Below are 22,445 nucleotides of genomic sequence, written 5' to 3'. Positions count from 1 at the left end.
GAATACCATTCCTGAGCAACCAGGGGTATGTTTATGTTCGTTCATTCAGTTGCTATATGAGAGAAATGAAATTGAGTCCCTGAAATTTAGGACAGAGAGGGAAACAAATAGTAATAAAGAAGCTGAAATTACTAAGGGGAATAAAAGGAATATCCAGAAACTGAATTCTTGAAATGGTAAGTGAAGATAAATCTGGAAGGCATTCCCAATGAGAAATGATATTACACACCATTAAAAAAAAAAGGGGAAAAAAACCCCAAACCCAACCAAAAAAAGCCTGCCACCAGATGATTAGTTTCACTTTGTCAGTGCTGCCACTCTTGAGTTCTTGCTGAAGTATGTAAGCAATATTATTTTAGGAGGTCAGTGCTTTTTTGTACCTGCATTTTAAGAATAAGGCCTTATTTTGAGACTTCAGGTCAACTGGAGAATTGACATTAACTGGAGAATTCTGTGTTTGTGAAATGCTTGATTATGAAAAGAATGAACTAAGTTTATAAGAATATCTTGGGTTATGAAAATGCGATTGGAAAATATATTGCATATTGCAAACATTTACATGCAAACATTTATGCAATTTTTAAAAAAATGTACTCTCTATAATTTGCACTGATAATGTTTTTCAAAAACCCTCTTGCAAATTAAGCTTAAAGAGGAGAGTTAGTTTTTGTAAACCTTGTCCCATCTGGCTGCGTGTTTCTCACTTCTGCTGTAGAAGTTCAGGGTCCGCAGGAAATCTGACTATGGTTGTACAAACAAAAGTAAACTAAATCTGAAATATAAAAGATGCTAGGTAATTTTATGTAGTCTTCTGCTGTTTACCCTCATCATCTTTATTTTATTACTATTCATAATCTTCTTTACTGTTTTGCCTTGATGTCATCTCTTATATGCCAAAATATCCATGCTGCCTCTTAAAGTGCTGCTCTTGGGTACAGCTGGGTTAACGGGCCTGTGAAATCAGAGTATAAATTCCTCAGCATTTGAGCTTTTGGAAGCGAAAATGCTGTGACAAAGTACGGTGTCACTGTACCGTCAAAGTACTGTCAGCTTGCAGTGAAAGCAGAGCACCCCAAAATGTCAGGCAGCGGGACTGTTGTCGAGAGGTAATTAGGAGCAATTAGCCAGTCTCCCTGCCGGGCAGATCGCTCTTGCCTTTCTCCTTTTCCCTCTTCCCCTTGCTGCCGCTGCAGGGTAAGGAGTTATGGCAATGATGGTTCCCTGCTAGAGAGTGAGAGTGTGTATGTGAGTCTGTGTGTGTGTGCGTGTGTCCGTGCGGGCGCCCCGGCCCCATCCCCGCCCCGCCGCATTGTGGAGGGAGGGACCGCGGCCGCCTCCGCCGCCGTGCGGGGCCGGGCGCTGTCCGTGGTGCTGAGCCCGGCTGGGCCGGGCACTGTCCGTGGTGCTGATCCCAGCGGGGCCGGGCGCTGTCCGTGGTGCTGATCCCAGCGGGGCCGGGCACTATCCGAGGTGCTGATCCCAGCGGGGCCGGGAGCTGTCCGAGGTGCCGATCTCAGCGGGGCCGGGAGCTGTCCGAGGCGCTGAGCTGTGCTGCCCGGGCGGCACCATGGTGTTTGCTCCAGGTAAGGGCAGCTGCATCCTGATCCCAGCCGGGTAGTCTTGCAGGAAGGCCCCAGCCGTGCCGGAGAGCTGCTGTGGGGAGGGGGTAATGGGTGAGGCAAAGCTGCCAGCAGACAGAGGCAGGTAGGTTCAAAGAATGTGGTTTAGCTTAGGATTTCTTTAGCTGTGGATCCAAAGATTATGAGGGTCACCACTGTGGTTCCCATCAGGGACAGGAGCCTCCTATACAAGTGTGCAGGGTGCTGTGCTTGAGAGACTGCACTATAGGGTCATGAAGGGGGATGTGGCCTTGCAGTGACTGGAGAGTGAGTCCCTGTCTGCATGCACACCAGTGGCCGCCAATATGACCATCCCTGAAACTCATGGCAGTAATTTACAAATTTAATTTTGTCTTTCCTCCCCCTCAAAACGAAATAAGTATTTGAATGAAAGAGGACAGAAAGTTTGTTCAGTCCAGTTTTTAATGGAACAAAATTGAAGGTTTCAGCAATTCATGTCTAATGTGAGATCTCACTGTATAAGGGTGCAGGATCTCTAGTGCATAGTACACTTTTGTGTTAACCCATAAAAGAAGCAAAACTTCAGCACATTTTTATTGGATTTGGTACATTCTGCTTGGAAATAGGCAGTTGGTTGTTCAGAAGGGGATGAGAGGTACGAGAGGCCCAGTAGCTTCAGGGTGTAAATGTAAGTCATGCATAATATCTTCTGTAGGGACATGACTTGAAAATAGCTTCATTAAAGATGTATAACTTTCAGTAAAATAGTGGGTCAATAGAAAAGGGAAAGTAAACACTGCAACTTGACAATGAATAAGTATTAATACCTTTGTTTTGCAAAGCTAACAGAAGTTTTATCTTCCTTGAAATTCTATATCCAATCTCTGACAGGGTAAGAATCCAAAAGCTTTAAACTTTCATATAAAAAAATATCTTGAGACTGACTTTGCTAACACAATTGAGTCTATTTTTTTTTTTTTTTAATAGTATCTATTTTCAACAATCTCATTAATTTTATCTATTTAACTGCCTGGCTGCTCTCTAATTTCATACGTTCATGTTTACATTGGGTTCTGAAATTGGGACCAAGATACTTATCTTAATAGAATGATCCACTGCTTTTTGTAATAAATCTTTCAGCATTAACGGCTCTTTCCTGAACTCCTTTTGTCTGTCAGACTGTCACCATTAACTGTACAAGTTTTTTAAATGCTCTGTGGGACTGGAGTACTGCAGGAAGAGATTACTGCTAAAATAATGAAAACATCCTCGTTTTTTCTCCAAAGGCTGACAAAGAACAAACCCCAAAGCTCATTAATAACTGCATGAATTGTTCTTTTCACAACTCTAATCCACAGACAGAAAAAAATATCCTCTGTCCAAAACTGTTTTATATAGTTATTCTTCAGTTTTCCTTTACTCAAAGAAAAGCCCATGGTCTCCTTGCAAATGCTGCCATAAAATACAAAGGACAATTAAAGGGGAATTTGTAAAAGAGATGATAAAATGATCTATTGTGTTCAGACAGAGCAAGTCTGAATAGATTCCAATTTTTTATTGCTTTTCTTCCCTGCAAATCAGCTCTGCCCTGGCATTATCTCTTCTCTGGATATTATAAAAATAAAAAATAAATAAAAATTAAGAGGTTTATGAATCTTTAGCGTCTTCATAGTACTTAAGGCCCTATGATGTAAAAATACTATAGGTTTACTAAGAAACTGAGTTTCATTTCTTCAGTTAACTTTCTGATTTTATCTCACTGTGATGAACAACCTCGTTTTCTGTTCCATTTATTTGTTGGGATGTGCAGGAAGAAGAAGTAAAAGATTTATCTTTTTTATAGATAAATCTAACTGTGAATGGCTAGGGTCAGAATTATAAACTTCCAGGATGGGGTAGAAAAAAGAAAACCAAACAACAGACAAGAGGAAATTCTCTTCCAGAAACAAAAATTATGGAAGTTGTTTACCTGGCAACAAAGATAAGATTTTTGCAGATGAATAAGATGATGATCTTTTTCTTAAGGTCCTGGATTTTAGAAGTCTGAATTAATGGTCTATATTTATTAACTGTTAAGTAGAAGCAGCTTATGAAGTTTGAATAACTTTAAAAAAGGCAAAGTCTACTGACTGTTTACTGGATACATACTTTCCTGTTAACCTTCAACTCCCTTAAACTTCTATCTCCTCTGTTGAAAAAGAACACAACAAAGCAGCACAAAAATAAACAACCTCCTAATAGTACTGATAATATTACTCAGTAATATTACTGAGAGAGAGAGAGAGAGAGAGAGAGAGAGAGAGAGAGAGAGAGAGATAAAAATTAGAAAATGGTCAGTATTCCATGCCGAAATTTGACCTCCTGACTCATTTTAGACAGTGTACTGCTATTTCTAGGTATGCAAAAAGGTATTCTTAATTTTCTTCATTTATTCATATTCTTCTTTCCCATTTAAAGTCAAAATTGAGACTGTTCCAGAAAAGAAACTAAGAGTATATTTTTTCCTTACTTGGTTTAATTTGTCTGGGGTTTCATTGCACTATCCTGTGATGACTGATTATTGATATGCTGATGTGTAGGAAATGCAGTCCAAACTCTATGAGATGTCTGGGCATTCATTTTCCCTGGATAATTCACACATGTTGTGCTGCCCTTAGAGTGGGGGGAATGACACATGAAATTCACACAAGCTACATTTACAAGGTTTAGCTTCTTTACTTTTCCTTAACTGAAATGCTTTGGGCAGTTTGAGAAGTAGATAAAAATGTTTTATCTTAAATTGCATGTAAGGATGGAGGTACATATGAGACTGCCGTAGAGAAGCGTGAAATTTCAAGGATTAGATCAAAAAGCAGGGTGAATTTTGAACTGGAAGACCTTCTTATGAAGTTTTTCTTAAATTTTCTTTAGAAGGTAGTATATTCCAGAATTTTAAAAAATATCAAGGCCAGATTACCCTATAAAATATTGGTAACTATAAGTAATTCCACAGATTAAATATATGCCATTGTGAGCTAGGAAATGAAGAGGTATTAAAACATTTATTTGTTCTAACACATTAGTAAAAATTAGATTATGCAGCGAACTTTCTGCTGATAGCAGATTAGTTTATAAAGATGTGACCACTTCCAATATCAGCATTTACCAGATTTAACAGTAACTTTAAATGTTACTAATCAAACTACTTTTTTGCAGACTTTCATTTACTTTTTCAAAAATTACCTTGAGGCTATTTCTTGCTTATTTTCAATCCCAAAATGTTTTCCTAGTGCAAAGATTAAAAAAAATACTCTTTACTTATGATTTGTTTGAACAAGCAAATTACAAAGGGGTTTTTCATGCTTCAAGAATTTTTTTCTGATGCTATTTTGCACAAATCACTCAAACACTTATGTCTTAGGCCTTTGCCCTTACATGTATGTACTGATATAGCACAGCCATGGCCTCCATTTTTTAAATTATCTTGGGAATGAAGTTGGAAACCTGCTAAGGATGTCTGAGCTACCTAAGGGGTTTTCTAGGCAAATCTTCCTAGACTATAATTTCCGTGATCATCTTAGTATATTCTGAGAATTTTACACTACTTTTACTCTGTAAAACCATAAATGAAATAACCAAATAACAGAGTCTCATCATTGCAGGCCATAATTGTTTCATCCAGTACAAAGCTGTGGTGGGTTTTTTTGATTGTTTGTTTGTTTGTTGGCATAGTTTATTTTAGAAAGGAGTCAATTTTGAACTGAATACCTCCAGAACAATTGGAATATTTATACTGACAGGTTGTTTCAGATCAAACACTCCCTTTCTTAAGTTTGTGTCTTAAGCTTTGAATTGTGTGACTTCATCTTTCAGGTGAATCTTATTTGTCAGTGTAATTTGAAGAATTCCTTTTACCTGACAGCTTCTTTAGAACTAGAAACTCAGATGCTTTACTCAACACCCTGTAGTTCTAAAAGAAGGAGGAAGATATAGAATTAATTTTTGTATCAATATTATTGTGTTAAAAAAATGTGTGAACACAAAGTTTAAAAATAGACATTAGAGAAGTCAGAATATTCATAGCTCAGCGCCTTTTTCGTGCAACAGCAACACCAGTAGGTTTTCAACGAGCTTTTCATCAGCGCAGCTGTTCTTAACATTTTTAAACTGGGAGCAACATAACAGACTTGTATAATGACACTGAAGATCAGAAACGCATCCTGTACCAAACATTTTAGGAATCTCATTACATTGTAATTGAAGACATAGCAGCTGCATACTGAAACAGATGTGCTTACTGGTCTGAATAGTCCTGATCTTCTCCAGTGGAAAAGCTGGGATAGCAACAACCTGTTGTGTTGCAGAACGTGAAGATGTGAAATTTCTTGACATAATTTTTCTTTTTTGATTATCCTCTTGCAGGTACTATTGCAGATTCCTTACCACAATGGCCAGATCAAGACAGTATGGAAGGGCTTGTTCATGAATGCAAAAATTGCTATCAATAACTTTACTTCTTTGAAGGTACCCTGTTGTGAGATATGTCTAGTGTTTGTACTGACTGTGGTACTCTGGCACTCAGTTATGAAGTGTCTTTATCCATGAGAATTTGGCAAGACACAGTCCTTGTCCTTATTAACTGCTGTGCTACATTCTGCTCATGCTCTAAGTTCTGCAGTCCCCCCAAAAATCCCTAATAAAAAATGTAAAAGTATATACATGTAGGATTCTTATTTAATATCTTAATGTTGATAAAGTCCACATGTAGGACATAATTTGGAAGTGAAAAACACAACTACTTGGCAACCTCTTGCAGTCCGATATAATGGAGGTTCTGTCCAGTATTTTTTATGGCTGGTAGTGAGTATGGAGGCCAGTTGCTGCCCAAACATGTCTTAATGCATTTACAGCTCTCAACAGTAGTTCAAAGTGTTTGCCACCTGGTAGGAAGAAATCATATAGGAGGGAATTCCTTATTCTCTTTTGCTGAGGAAAAATGTTTCTTGTTCTGACCTTTACCCAATGACACATTGATCTTTCCCCTGCTGTGAAACTCCACTAGCAGACCTCATTAGTGAGGTGAAAGAAATTTAGTTCATAGATATTCAGAAATGTGATGAAATTAGCAAATTAAGAAAATAATCAACAGTCCTAAGTGCAATCTTTCTTTAAAGTATGAATCAACACAGTGTTTAAAAATGGCACAGAATTTATTTTTTCAAATTATTTTTAACAGAACTGAAGGCTTGAATAAGTGAGGCTGGCACCTTTCACTTCCCTTTCACTGGATTGAATCCTATTCAGGTTAGGTGTGAGAAGAATTCTGTTATCACAGTGGCTGTGTATGGCCTATATAGAAGGAGTTGTTCATAGCTGGAGGACAGTGGTAGTAAGTGATACAGTTCTTATTAACATCCTTACTGGAACTGTTTATTGAGCAGGACAGTCAAATGGTGAATGTAGAAAAGGAATGAATTACACTGACCTCTAGAGTTTGTCCCTCCAAATCATTATGCTTGCAGGTGAATTGTTCTCTTGTACTTGTTATAGACATATATAGTATCATTCCAATCTTGCAAGTTTTATTGTTCTATTGGAAATAAATGCCCTTGCTGTAAAATAGAGTGGAAGGTAGATTTATTTCTATACCTCCAATCTTGTATATTAAAGATCTTGTTAAGGACATAATACATTGTATTATGTTAAAAATACTAGGTTAAGCAAAAATTATGTGCAACATTTGCAATTTAATGCATTTAAATTTATTTATAGGCTTTGTGAGATTTTTTTTAACTACTAGTTGGCCATCTGCATTCTGTTTTTTACAATGTTTTACAACTTGAAAGATTCTACAGAACTTTAGTGGATATCAATTGGAACAGAGTCTTTACTGAAGTTAGCAGAAATGAAAAGCTGACCTGAACATCCCTAAAATGCTTCAGGTTCCTTTAAAGTGCCTTGCCAGGGAAGTCAGGGCAAGTGAGCTCTGTGTTGCTGTTGTCTGCCCTCGTAAATCCTGTAGCTGTGTTTCCAGAAGATGCTGTTTTCCTACTTCAAGAGAGTTTGAAATTTTTTGCCTGAGCAAGTAAATTGAGCCATATTCTACTCAGGTATTTCTCTAATGGTGAGGCAGACATAACCTCCTGTGAATTACTTGTGTTTGCTTCACTTTGTAGTATGAATATTTGATAGAATAACCCTGTCTTTTCTGTCTTTGGGCAGTGAATTTACTCAGAATTTATCAGTACAGAGGAGATATCCATTAACACTTATGTTAAATACTTGTGGATTGACATTACATTTTGTCTTGAAGTAAATTTTCTTAATAGAGCTGAAAATATTTCTCTGGGAAGACAGAAAATCGGTTCATAGAGTGGAAAACAGCATGTGATGGCATCCTGTTGTAGACAGATTCCATCAAGATTACAGCTATGAAATAAAAAATACCAAAAAAAAGGGGTTTGCTCTTTCAAAGTGCCTTTTAGGTTTATATAAACTTTGATTTAGTTTCTATCACTTTGTGTATACACATTTATGTATATATGCCCAAGGGAATGGCCTGAAGCTGTGTCAGGGGAGTTTTAGGTAGGATATTAGAAAAAGGTTCTTCACCCGGTGGTCATGGCACTGCAATAGGCTCCCCAGGGATGTGGTCATGGCACCAAGCCTGACAGAGTTCAAAAGTATTTGGACAACACTCTCAGTCACATGGTGTGACTCTTGGGTATTGTCCTGAACAGGGCAGGAGTTGGAATCAATCCTGATGGGCCCCCTCCAACTCAGCATATTCTGTAATTCTGAGATTCTACATATAATATATATATATACACATTTATATATACATGAGTATATTATAACCTCAGCCTCAGTTGTTAATAGCTGTATTTACAGCTTTCATGCTCCACTCACATTCTAAAATAAGCAGGGAAATTTCTCTGTACTACTGTGCATGTGCAAATTTAGGGCTATTTTGGGGGGTTATTTTTCCTAGGGGTTTTTGTTGTGGAGTTTGGGGTTTATTTTAGAGCTAGAGAAGGGCTCTGCTTCACTTGACATTTGGCCAGACAATTTTTGACTCTGAATAATCTGATATAAATTGAAATAGAAAAACATAGCAGGATGTTTTCACTGGCTAAAGCAGGGTGTTTGCTGACTTTTTACGGGTTGTGTAACCTCTTCTCTATTTTCTACACTTAAAAAAGGAAAACAGGTTCATGTATTACAAATTTTAATTAACGTCTATATAGTTCAAGACCAAAACCCACAAAAGGTTGTAGAAATACAAACACAGCAGCTAGCAAAATAAGCCTCCATTGAAAACTTGCCCTTTGCTTATGCTATACAGTGGTGGGTACTGAAAGTTTTCTAGCACAAAAGATGTGTTTCAATGGAGATCAAAATGAGCTTTTTGATACAGATTCAGAAGACCTACATAAATGTTATTTAGATTTCTGTATTTAATGTTTTCTTTTCAGATAGGAATCTCTGAGCATCTGAACGGTAGCAAATAGAAGGCAGAGGGGTTAAGATGATGAGATGACGAATGGGATGCTGTCCAGAGGGACCTGGACATTTGAATTACCTGGACAGATTTGAGGACCTCATAAGTCAACAAGTCCAAGTGCAAAGTACTGCACATGGGTTGAGGCAATTCCAGAGATGAGCACAGATGGGGAGAAGAACTCATTGAAAGCAGCCATAAGAAGGACTTGGGACTACTGGTGGGTGAAAAACTGGATGTGCACTTTCAGCCCAAAAACCCAACCATATCCTGGGCTACATCAAAAGCAGTGTGGCCAGCAGGTCAAGGGAGGTGGATCCCCCACTCTACTCTGCTGAGATCCCAGCTGTAGTGCTGCATCCAGCTCTGGAATCCTCAACATAAGAAAGCGATGGGCCTGTTATAGTGGGTTCAGAGAAGAGGAAAAAAAGATGATCAGAAGGCTGGAGCACTTCTCCACTGAAGGCAGTTTGAGAGAGTGGGGTTGTTCAGCCTGAAGAAGGGAAGACATTGGGGAAAACTTCAGGGAGCCTTCCAGTACATAAAAAGGGCTTATAAAAAACAGGGAGAGTGACTTTTTACATGGGCAGATAGTGATAAAACAAGGGACAATGGTTTTAAAATAGAAGAGGGAAGGTTTAGATTAAATGTTAGGAAGTTCTTCACTGTGAGGATGGTGACCAAAAGACTGAAAGAGGTTGCTCAGAGAAGTTCTGGATGCCCCATGGTAGGGGGTTTAGAATTAGATGTTCTTTAAGCTGCCTTCCAACCCAACCCAAACCAATCTGTGATTCTAGGATATGGGTCACCTCTATCTGTGCCACCGGACTTCTCCCGCCTTGGAAGAATCACAGCTTTTGATGTAGAGAGGTTTCTTATTTTAGTATTTGAAACATGCTCTCTAAAAGAAGTAAAAAAATTGTGCAGATGAAGAGAATATAAATTTTTCATTAACTTTGAAGCAGCTGGTCCCAGATGCTCTTTAGGGAATATCTTATTTTTAATACACTGCACTGCCACCTAAGACTCAAAAATGCTGTTAAATTAATCTTAGTTTACAGTCTTGAATCCAGAAATATTCCTTTTGAGACCAAAATCCAAGTATCATATTTATGGGTTTGGGTGTGGCAAAATTGTCAGTGAATAATATTTTGAACTACATTCAGTCTTCAAAGCTGAAAGACACAGTCCTTAAGGAGTGAATTTATTGCTATATGTGCAAATACCTAGAAAATACGTAGATTGAAGTGTATCATCTGGTTTTAGTTAATATTATTGAACTACAGCAAGAAATCTTACTAAAACATTGACAAAATGCTTAAGAATATGTAGGTCTCAGCAATTTCTTAATCTAAAAAAATCATTTTCACTGGCATATTTCAAATAGTGTGAAATAACTTGCTGGAGTCTTTAAAGAGATAGCTTTATATAGCAAAAAAAAACCAAAACCAAAAAAAAAAACAAAAAACCACAACCAAAACAAAAAAAGACAACCCAAAGAGAATTCCTGATCTTCTTTTCTCTTAATAAAGAGTAAAAACTCAGTGGGAAAAAAATTATGCAACCTGAGATGAGATACAGCTAATGTCTGGATAAAAAGATACAAAGAAGTACTGCTCTGGAGATACTAGTACGTCCTTCGAGAACAGCTTATCTGCATTTCTGCTCTTCTCTTTTCCCCTTATATTCCTCCTACATTTGTATTCAGAGCAGAGTTATTCCAGCTTAATTCGTAAAATTTATTTTGAAGGGCAAAGAAGTCTGTGCTGGCCCCCTTCATGATACAGTTCCTCTTCCATGCTGGTTGAACAGCAGGAATTGGGAATGAGGTTAGGGCAGAAAATAAACCTGAACTGAACCTTAACTTTTCTAGTGAAAGTCAATGTTGCCATCCCCTGCACACAGCAGGTCAGGGAATTGGAAAAACACAGGATCCTACATTAAAGTACTTTTGGCATTTCTGATATATTCAATGTCCTCTCTTCTTCCTCAAGGAATCAGGGTGAGTATTGCCTCCTGATGCTTGACAGCTATTAGTCAGGACCTCACCAGGCTCTATTTAAGAGCATCAGAAATGGTACTGGACAGAATTAACTCTAGTGCAGTTAAGAACACATTTATTATTTATTTTTTTTAAAGATTAAATTTGCAACTTCATTGTAGGACCTTTTCATTAGTTCTCTCAGCTGGCATCATTACTAACATTGAGACAAATTGGGTCTCTAATTCTGTAAAACAGTTTAATGACTCTCATGTGCAAAGTTGGTTTATGCACATGTGTTGGAAAGTCTTCAGCCCTGGCTGATTGCCATGTTCATTCATTCTGGATGTAATTAACATGACTCATCAACATTTCCTGATTATGGATCTCTCTTCAAATTAGGCTTCTTGTGCTGAAATCCCAGCAAAATATAAAAATATATATATAAAAAAAATTCTTAAGCAAATATAAAAGAAGGAGACTTTTTAACCACTTCAATTCACAGGTTACAAAATATTTGCCAGAGAAGGCTCTCCTGAAATTTCCATGCTGTGGCCAACAAGATGGAGAGATACATCACTGCCCAAAGCCAAAGGGAAGCTAAAGAACTGAACTTGGATTCTTGTAGAATGTCGATATTGATGCAAAGACTGTTACTGTTAATTATTACAACATACACACATAAATGATGTCATTACAAACCTGCCAGTTTCTGTAAGGTTTTTCAGTATCTGTAGTTTATAAACACAATTTAGGTAATAACATGCAGCTTTTTTCTGTATACACAGCTCCCATGCGTCCATACTGGACCTTCTGATGAAGTCTAATCATCATGGTCTTGTCTACTTACACTTTCAGTACCTTTAAATTTTTCATTAGTACCGTCAGCTGGATTATAAAAATTATAGTAGTAATTTTCAATAGAATTTAAATAGATTTTCCAGAGATCAATATTTTTGTTGAATTAATAATAATAATAATAACAATTTTTATTTAAAAACTAATTCTAATGTTGCAGTGCTGCAGAAAAGAACAATCATTAATTATTGTAATCCAAAGCAATATATTGCTAAAACTAGCGGTAAATTTTTAGTTAAAGACTATACCTGCATAATCTTATGTAAATTTGAAGGAGAAGATACTTCTTGGCTTTTTTAGCTTCAGAATGGTTGCATAAATTTAAATTGTAGCTAATAGGGGAATGCAATTTGGGTAATTCTGAGTTTTAAACTGATCAGAAGTTTGTTTAGAAGAATATTATTTTTATTCTTTGTTTTAGATATGGTTAAGTTCTAAGTGGTTTATGCAACCTACAGGAAGAATAAATGTTACAAGCTTTGAGGAAAGATGAATGAAAAGGTGTTTAACTCCCCCACTGTTTACTGACAGCATTAGTGAATATGGGATAGACTTGCATCTTTGCAAGTTCATGCCTGTCATAGTTTATCTCTATGATAACATTCCAAATAATCCTATGAAAATGTACAGTAGAGATCTTAGCAATTAGTTCAAAAAAATTACCCATTATTGAGTGTTACTTATAAGGAGGTTTTATAAGGTGTAATAAATTTAACTTCTAGTAAGCTGAAAAGAAATAGCCCCAGGGGATATGAACAGAAAGTGCAGGAGGCTACTTTGATTGCAGGTTGGAGAGGAAGTGACTCAGGATACTTTGAAGAAAGTGAAGTGTGTAAATGAGAACAGGCTCATGTGCAACCAGAATGAAGTTCTTAAACATTTGATATGCTCAATGCTTTTTCTCTGTAGTTTTTTAATTTTTTCCATGTATACTTTTCTAGAATATTCCATAGTCTAGAAACATGTTGGAGGATGTAAAGTCTTACACACAAGGAGTTCTTGAATTTAAACTAATAGTTCTAATAATTGAAATACATATTTAGAATTTAATTCAAATATTTTTATTCTTTTTCCAAGCTTCTACCATATTTCCCTTCAAGGGGAACATCCCTCAAGCAAGCCAATGTTAAGGCACTGATACATGCCACTAGTTTTAGGTGGAAGTGGAATATGTGACTGATTCTTCCAGCCAGTCCAAGATTTTAATGTTATTTTGGATCTCTCAAACTATACTTTGGATTGCAGAACCAGAGTTTAATAGTTACTTATCATCTGCTGAGTTGGTTGACATAAAATTTATAGAGTAGTACAAGGTAATAAAAACATGCTAAAGAGGCTTCATCGTGTGTTGATGATAACATTGCTGCCTTGTATTTAACATCACTTAACTCAGATATTTCAGTTCTCTATTTACAGAATTAGGGTGCTGCATATGAGGAGTGAGCATTTAAAGATAGAAAACAAGTAAAGATTTTCTAAGATCAAGAGAAAAATGTAGTCTTTAGATAAGAATAACTAATAGGCAGAGTACGTTTCAGATGTTGTTCAAGTTTTTCCCAGAAATTACTTCAAATTACCTATTTGCCACGGAATTTTAACTTAACTTAGTTATACTTCAGATCTTAAAAAATGGTAGATAAAAATTAATTGTATTTTATCATCCTAGTAACTCTCATTTTGATAAGGTAAACACCAAATACCTAGCCAGCAGGTGCTATGTCTTTTTTTTCACTTGATTGAAAATGTGCAGTTCTTAAAGTGCCTAATTAGTTCTGTAGGCACTCAAATTTCTGCCTGGATGTCCACAGCAGTCTGTATTTCAGCAAGGTGGATATTGATATGTTCCAGATCAGCCCCTTTGGGATTCTTGTATGAGTCATCTCTGCTTTCCTTAGTCAATCCCTTTCTTCTTGCTCAGAGTAGGCCCAGTGTATCAATCAATAAATGAGCTTCTCAGAAAACAACCACCTAACTGCTTTTTTTGAAATGAATAATTAGAAGAGGATGTAGTGGAGATGCTTTTTGGGAGATTGCTGTTTACTCATTCAGGAAGTGGAAAAGTTGTGATTTATTGCAGCCTAACCAGCTAAAATCACAGGAATGCAGTAGGTTTGTGGTTGGAAGGGACCTCTGAAGGTCATCTTGTCCAATTCTTACTCAAGCAGGGTCATCTAGAATCAGTTGTCCAGGATCATGTCCTGTTGGGCCAGTTGTAATAGATACCATACACCCAGGGAAACTGGATGTTCATGTTTGACTGCTTGAAATCTCTGGCAGTCCAGCTCCTACAAATAATGGTAAGAACCCCAACAGAGGCTCAGACCTTGGTCAAACACAGTGTCAGATATCACCCTCCAAAATAATTATAATTTTCACCTGCTTTCTAATTTAGATGGCCCACACAAGCTGCCAAAGTTCTCATTGGTCACATCACCCCAAGGCAACAGCTTTGATTCTCTCTGTGCCTGAAGCCAATTTATTATGTTATCTGGGTTGCCATCATCCTAACCATTTCACACAAATATAAAATAAGTTTATTCAAGTGGCTTCATTTCCTTTCTATGCATACCTAAACCCTCAGAGGCTGGGCAGAGGTAGTCCACAGGCTTTGGGTTCTCTGTTCTTGGTTATCAAATAAAAGAATCACCTAATGAGTTAGAGCTGAGAAGGCATATCTATATCTCACTTATCTGTGTGGTGCTTTCAAACAGGTTTTTCTCCTAAATAAACAACTGAAAAGCCCAGGGAGAAGTGCCCTAGAAAACTTTTTTTTCAACTCAGTGTTGCTATGGATGACCTTTCTGAAGTAAAAATATTTAAACATCAGATGTTGTAGATTAATTGGCAAGGACCAAATAAATAATGAAGCATCCCTGAGGACAGCAAACAGTAATTTTCCATAGTGATGTGCTTAATGACAGTATGTTTTCAGCAATAAATTCTGGGGGGGTCTGTGGCTTTGACAATTGGCACATTTTTCACATTTCATATAACCTCATTGCCTATTCCAACATACTCATTTGTATTTCAAATTTCATGTTTATCCATGCTTTTGCTAATACATTATCTTCTGAACATCAGATGTGTTGACTAATCTTTTTCAGCCAAGCAAGAAGACTAATTCATTGTGCGCTAAAATGTGAGTTTGTATTTGAGTAGTAAAGAATTATGTGTACTGTAACTGTTAAGTAACATTTAATTCCATCCAAAACCACACTGTTTCAAGTGCTGAGGAGCAGAAAAAACTGAATCAGGAAAGCTGACTGTGCCAAGAACTCAAGTGATTTTTTTCAGTCAGCTTTTCCAGTTTAAAACATGTTTTCTATGTTTTCACAGGTTTTAACCTCTTACTTGTCTTTATAATCACGAGTACCCCAGACCCGGACATGGTACACCAGAGTCTCACAGGAGCTGAGCACAGGGATAGAATCACCTCCCTTGCCTCCTGCCCACACTCTTTTTGTAAAGACCAGCACACATTTCTGGGTTACACACCATCCCAATTCCAGTTTTTTATCTACTAGTGTCCCCAAGTACTTCTCCACAAATCTGCTGGTAATAAATTCACCGCCCAGTCTGCATTGATGTCAGGCATTACTTTGACCCAGGTGCAGGACCTTGTCTCTTCCCTCAAGCATATAGCATATTCTCTAAGGAAACAAGTGATTCTTTTCTTCCTATCTTAAGTTTCCTTGAAAAAAAATAAATCTGAAAGAACATTGTAAATTTATCACAATTTCAGATATATGCCTCTCATAAAAGCACCTGACATTTAATTCACTCTGATTTCTCTCAGGACACAATCCCTAATATATGTCATTAAAACAGACAGTAAACTAAAAATCCTATTTAATGAAATGCTTAAGCATAACAGTCAATTAAGAAAGAACTGAGATGAATACCTTCAAAAACTTTAAATTCAAATCTAGTGGTGTAAATAGCACCTAGTCTAAGCATTTCAATTAGCAACTGGTTTCCTATATGCCAATAAGTGTATGTCAGAATAATGTTTTTAAAATCAGTGTCAGCTTTGACCATTACGGAGCATTCTTTATAGTCCAAATTGCCATTTATGTTAGGAGTCAAAATACTTTTAAAGAGAAACCTGTTAAAATAAACTACTCTTCTTCATTACCAGATGTCAATCACACTACATTATTTCATTTTTTTAATCCAGATTTTAACACTTTAGCCAAACAAGGAAGTTTCACATAAAAATACATATTTGTCAGGTTGCCATAGAAAATGTTCTCTGTTTTACCTACCTCCTTAATGTTTTGCAGATATTTTTTAAAATCTGTCTAAGGGTTAATAAACTGCACTAAACAAAATTTTGTACCTTCAAGTCAATTGGAATCTGATGGATGAGGGCTTTCAATCTGAAGTAAAAGTAAAAAATGTTAATGAAGCAGTTTTTTTCTATATGGTGGTGAGGGAGTACATGTTAGGCTTGCAAAATAAAGTCCAATTCCCTATCCAGAAGCACATCTCAAGTCAAGATGGATGTGATTCACAGCTGGATGAGAAACCTTCTTTTCCCGTCTGACTGCAAAACACATCTGTGCTTGTTTCAGCTGTGAAGTCACAGCTACCCCAGAGCTTGGGAGTGTGTAATTGAGCTGACTCAAAGTCTCCCCTGTCATTCATCCTGTGGTGCTGAGCACACAGAGGCACTTTCCACCCTAATTCATCTTCAGTATTGACAGGTTTCCTATGTAATAAACTGTCCCCAGTCTCTCTGGTTCCCCCCCACACCTTTTCTGTCCTTCATGTTTTCATGGACTAGCCCCAAGTTCTTAGTTTCCTTTCTCTTTTGTTTGGCTCTGGCAGGTGAGAAGCCAGGGACGGAGCAAGATGAAGTTAAGCTGCAGATTGCCAGCAAGCAGATTGTGCAGACTGCTATCCTCCGAGCAGTGCAACAAGTTTCCCAGGAGAGCCAGCAAAAGGAGAAGCGAACAAACACCAGTACAAGTCTCCAACTAGAACGAGGAAAACTAACCAAGAAGCATGAAAAGAAGTAAAGGAGCAGACTGGGGTTTTTCAGCTCCAGTCTGCAATGTTTTCAGCCTTCTCTTTAGTATCAGCTGTGTTGCTAGTGCAATGCTACTGCTGTAAAGCAAACCAAAGTATTATCACACCTAGACATAGGGTAAAACTGCAATAGTCCTCATCTGAGAAATAATAAGTGCATTAGATGAATGACTCCATATTTATGCAGTGCCTCTTAACAGAAAAAATAACCATAGCTGTAAAAGTAGTTTCAAGCACAAGCTCTTATGATATGAGCTTATTCCCAAAAGCTTGTTGCCAGTGCACTTTCATGCTAAGTTTTACGTGCTACATTTACGTCAGTTCAGCTGGATGGACTCTCCGCTGCATTACTGGGTTCACTGAAGCTGTCTTCGCTGAAGAAATAGTTCATTGTCAGGGGTAGCAGAATGCTTTCAGGCGCCCTTGAAGCATGGGTTTGTACTTTGCTCTGATTAGACATGAACTATGTGAAATGGCAGTATAAAGTGGATTTGGTAAGTTCTGTGAACCAGTTTATTTTTTCATCTTAGGGGAAGAAAAAAAGCAATCCAGTAAGACTGCAGCAACTGTGATCTATGACTATGATCATATACCTATGATCTATGTCTTTTTTTAAAAGAAGTTAGATACTGAAGTTTTAGCCTACTTATTGAAATACTTCTATACTTCTGCATAAAATTCACTTGTGCCTCAACTATTCCTTTTAATTTTCTTGATATTGAAAGAAAAGGAACTGATGTGATGCTAAGGAGTTGGCCAGCATTTTCTCCAGTTTTGCAACTTTGCTGGGTCTTGATTTACAGAAAGTGGAGACTGAAGTGTCTTTTAAAAAAGGGGGTTGAATATATTAATATCTTTAAGGATGAAAATATACAGTATCTGAATTCTGTCATGGTAGGTACTTCTCACCTGCTGGGTGTAATGTGACTTTAGATATTTGCAGTTGTTACATAGATTCAACTAAAATAGCACTGCGTGAAGCTGGTAATACAGAGCTTATCCTTTCAAATGCTCCATAGAGCTGAAGAAATCCATGATGTTCCTGAAAATACCAATTAAATAAATGTACCCTTCACTTTTATGCTCCCTTTGTATAATGATGATTGCACTATTATACATCTGAAATGAATAACAGTATATTTAATTCTAGAAATGGCTTGTAGTTCTGCTTCAAATGAATTCCTGTAGTAATACACCTGGAAATAGAAAGAAAAAGATGCCCTGCAAAACTTTCTTAATGGCTTCTCTACTCAGCTAGATGATCCTCAGAGAGACTGTGGGTTAAATAATTGGCTATTACTTACTGTGTCTTGTTGCTTGTGTTAAACAATTTTGGGATTCCTTCTCCCGTTCTCCTGGACAGAGGCTTAGTCATGAATAACCGCATACTGTAATATTAAGTCTTTGTAATCTGCTTGGTTTCTTTTTTTTTTTTTTTTTAATTTAACAGCACTGACTCATACAAGATAGTGATTTAGCTCAATCTTCTTTCACTTAAAAATGCAAAGAAGAATTCAGCATGATTGAAAGTGCTCCAAATCATCTAGTAATGAAAGCTGACCTGAATTGCAAGTACTCAGGTGGTTCACTTCTGTAGACACTGGGTGAATTTTTACAGTCAAGCAAACTTTGAAAGGTGAAAGTAGTTGGGTCTTGAGGTATGTATGTGCTTTTGTAATAGCAATTTTTTTACCATTAGCTTTTTCACCAGTTCACTTTTGTTTGGGAGGTAACTCTTTTCTAAGCACTCTTTGCATTTTTGCTCTCTGAGAGCCAAATAAAACTGATCATGAATAAAGGCTCAGTTCTGAGGCTGATGAGCAGAGAAGTCTGGTGGATGAGAGACAGCAAACTTGGAGACATTCTGTGGTTTGTGAGTGTTTGCCTTGGACTCACAGTGCTGCAGGAAGGAGAGAACATTTCCACTTCTTCAAAATTATTTTACTTTTATAATGCTTTTTGTCCCCAGACATTTGAAATATGTTTGGGTTTGGGGTTTTTTGTTTGGTTGGGTGGGTATTTTCGTTCTTTTGTTTTGTTTGTTTTGGTTTGGTTTTTGTTACTGATAATTTTGTTAATAACCCTCATGTAGTTTTGAAACTGTTTCTTCGTATGGCTTTTTTTTCTTTTTTGATTAATCATTTTGGCAAAAGAAGAATTTCAAAAACCAGTGAATCTGGGCTTTTGCCACTGCTTCATACGAGCCTATTCTGCTCCTCCTCCCACTATGTGCTTCTACAATATCTCTTTACAGTCCCTTTGCTACTGTCCTAGTCCTGTTAAGCACACTATTTATTACTCACCTGTTTAATAGCCATGGCCATCATTGGCAGAATACCAATGCCATTAGAGGTCTAATATCTTGGAAAATCAAAAGCTTTTGGAAGACTTGGCTTGTTATGTGCTTACCAGAAAATCTCATGAAGTAAAATGTGCTCATGAGGTTTGTAGTAATGTATGCATTATTCAGCACAAAAAATAATTCATATCTTAGAAATACAAGGTAATCAAAAAGGTATCTATAAGTATTTGAAACAAACTCACCACTTATTAGCACTTATAGTGGTAAAGTGTTGTACAAATATGTGAAATTATCACAACTCCAGAAGAACAGAAGAATCGTGTGTGTGTGGCTATCCTGTTCCATGCTTGCTATGTTGTCATTCAGGTTGATTATAACAATTTTATTGCACCATATTTCACTCTTCTTTGTAAGGTTAATAAAGTAGAAATGCCTAAATGGAGATTCACATGGCCACAGCAGGATGTTGTAACAGATAACTAAATGCCACTGTACATCAAGTTTTTGGTCCTGTGTGGTTACACTGGAAATCCCTGCTCTAAAATAAATAAAACCAACAACTGTGACTTGGAAACAGCCATATTAATTTTATCATTTCAGAAAAAATAAAAGCATTCTGTGATAATATTATGAGTTGGAAATTCTTGGCTGTTTATTCAATAGCAAACAATCACCTAGAAGTCTTACTGTCTCTACTCAAGTCATGTATGATTTTTTTTTTGTAACATTTTTTAAGTGTCTCAGATTACAGTACGTCTACAATGGTAAGTATATAAAATTGCTATGTAACTATTCTCAATATGATTACCATGGAATATGCTGCAGTTGTTCTTTAAATGTGTGCCTATGTCAAATACACAGTTAATGTGTCATTACTGAAGGCTTTTCTAAAAAAAAATATTTAATTTCAATTAGTGAAAAATGTAAAAGGTAGTAAAATGCATTCTTGAAAGTGTATGGGATTCACTAATTCTCTTGGTTATTCACTCAAGTCTGAGAAGAAATTAAATTAATGAAAACCTGACTCTTGACATAACCTAATGTTTCACAATGGGTTCCTGTAACACAGGGATCAAGTTGGCAAAAGAGTTTGTGGGAGTGGGGGGAGAACCTGAGCTACCTGAGCTCAGAACCTGAGGTAAATGTCTTCTTCACTACTTCAGTAAGGAGTGAGCAGCTGTACTGATGGAGCCTGGTTTCTGATGAATGGGCTTTCTCTTCATGAGGTTTTGGTGCCTCATGGTAAGGTCTGGCAGAATCTTTTTTCCTTATTTTGGGTAATAATATAATTTTAAAAATATATTTTAATTTGTGATGTATCCTGCCGCTCAAAAGAAGTACAAGATCTCTATTCTTTTCTTCCAGAACTTCATTCACAACACCAGGAGGTGGACATGCATGAATTTTTGTTATTAAAGATCATCTTCCCTGGATTTAGTCAACATGCCCAGCCATTTCTTTAATCCCTAAGACTGAATGAGTGAGCACATATATTTTCTGTGTGCTCAGGGAACACCAAGAAATAGATACATATTTTAAATTCATTTGCTTCTAAGCTGTTCTTGTCTGCCAGGCAGATTTTCTTTGTTTAATTAACATAAGCAGCTTTTCTTTCCTCATCACTTTTCCTCCAGTGACTTGCTACTTGGATTTTGTTACACTAGCTTGCTAGTTTTAACACCAAAGCAACAATTGTTCACATTATAGTTTGGGTTTGACTAGAACCCCCATGGTGCTACATGTTCCATACTGGTGTGGTTTTTTGTCTTTTCTTTCACTAAAGATGAGTAACAATAAATGATGTTCTAAAGAAAAGGGAGTTTGTGTGGAGATTGTAGTTGTATTGGCATTTTTGTGGCTCATTTTTTTTCTTTCAGTTGCCTCTAGCAGAAAGCCACATGGGGCAAATCATCATAAACCATTCACACGCACTGTGACAGTAGCTCATTGTAAAACTTGTACAGAAAGAGAGAAAATTAACTCTTACATAAGCTGGAAACTGAACCCAGCTATTCTAAGCTGATTCTAAAATGTTAGAGTAAGACACTCCTGATAGCTTTAAGGAAAATATTCCATGCGTGCTCTGAGAGTTGAATCCCATTTAGAAACACCAAGTAGTGAAGACTGTAATTGCTTGCTTTGTGGTATGAATTGGAAAATGAGCACTACTGTATTGTTCTGAAGACTTAAATGCTACTCCTTGTGCCTGTGGAAAATTTCAAATTGTGTCTTTTGGCAAGGTGACCCATTTGCTCCTGCCCTAAGGAGCGAATTAGCTGCTCTTCTGTGTGCATGTGCATCCCAGAAGGTTTAGCCCCTGTCTTCAGTTGCTATAGTAGATGCCCTTCCCCTGTATTTGCTTAGTAAACGTAACTCCTACTAATGGTGTTTCCCCTCATTTCTTTCCCATGAAGCAGCTCATTCTAAAAATCCTCAGCTACAAGATGAACTGTAGAAGCCAAAAGAAGGCAAAAACTGCTCCAGGAACAGAGTTTGCCCTGACTTGTCACAGTTTATTAGACCCTTCTGACTTCAGCTGAGGACACATGATTTGGTTTTTTATCCCCTATATTACAAGAGCAGACTTTCAGGTCTAATATCTACATTGAGGAGGATCCAATAGTTTTCTTGGTACTCCAGCAGCTGAAAAGGTTTATATATATTCATAAAGTACAACTTAAAGTAAAACTTCTTAAATCTTGTAATTCTTCCCATCATATTTCTCATTCAGGATCATCATTCAGGATGATAGATACTTTTATACAACCACTTTGTTTCACTGAGCATTACACTTCCTAAATCTATAGGTAGGAACAGGGAGTCTTGTCCTCCTCTATTTTGATCACTGAAATCTGCAGGGAGTGTCAGAGCTGCACTGTTTATGCCAATGACCCTCTCAGAGCTGAGCTGCTCTTGTGGCTTTTCTCTTGACCTCATGGTCCTTTATTTTTATGCATTCACTTCCAGAAATCAGTCAAATCAGGAGACCCACAAAACAGGGATATGAGATACCATCAGTGCAAGTAAACGGTATGTCCTGCATCATTCTCAATTTTATAGCTTTTCATGGTCAAGAAACAACTGAACATGGCACTTATTAACATGGACTAATTGACAAAGTGATCAGTCAAAGATTAAACTCTATAGTCTCAGACATCTTTTCCAACCGAAAGGATTTTGTGATTCTGTGAAATCATCCCCAGGTTGTACCTC

The 22,445-nt window shown here is 37.1% G+C and overlaps 1 protein-coding gene across 1 annotated transcript; it reads left to right on the top strand.

Annotated features, from left to right (window-relative positions):
* The first annotated feature begins 1,416 nt into the window (after positions 1-1,416).
* Positions 1,417-17,158, top strand: AKAIN1 (A-kinase anchor inhibitor 1). Its single transcript, XM_088063875.1, has 2 exons — positions 1,417-1,583; positions 16,730-17,158. The coding sequence occupies exons 1-2, from the start codon at positions 1,568-1,570 to the stop codon at positions 16,918-16,920; spliced, it is 207 nt and encodes a 68-aa protein (XP_087920001.1). The 5' UTR covers positions 1,417-1,567; the 3' UTR covers positions 16,921-17,158.
* Positions 17,159-22,445: the final 5,287 nt, after the last annotated feature.

This window comes from Pseudopodoces humilis, chromosome 1 (assembly GCF_049639895.1).
Source record: "Pseudopodoces humilis isolate 2021_Gansu_Grassland_sample_001 chromosome 1, ASM4963989v1, whole genome shotgun sequence".
NCBI classification, from domain to species: domain Eukaryota; kingdom Metazoa; phylum Chordata; class Aves; order Passeriformes; family Paridae; genus Pseudopodoces; species Pseudopodoces humilis.
Note: the sequence above shows the minus strand (reverse complement) of the source record. Positions and strands in the feature narration are given on the sequence as shown.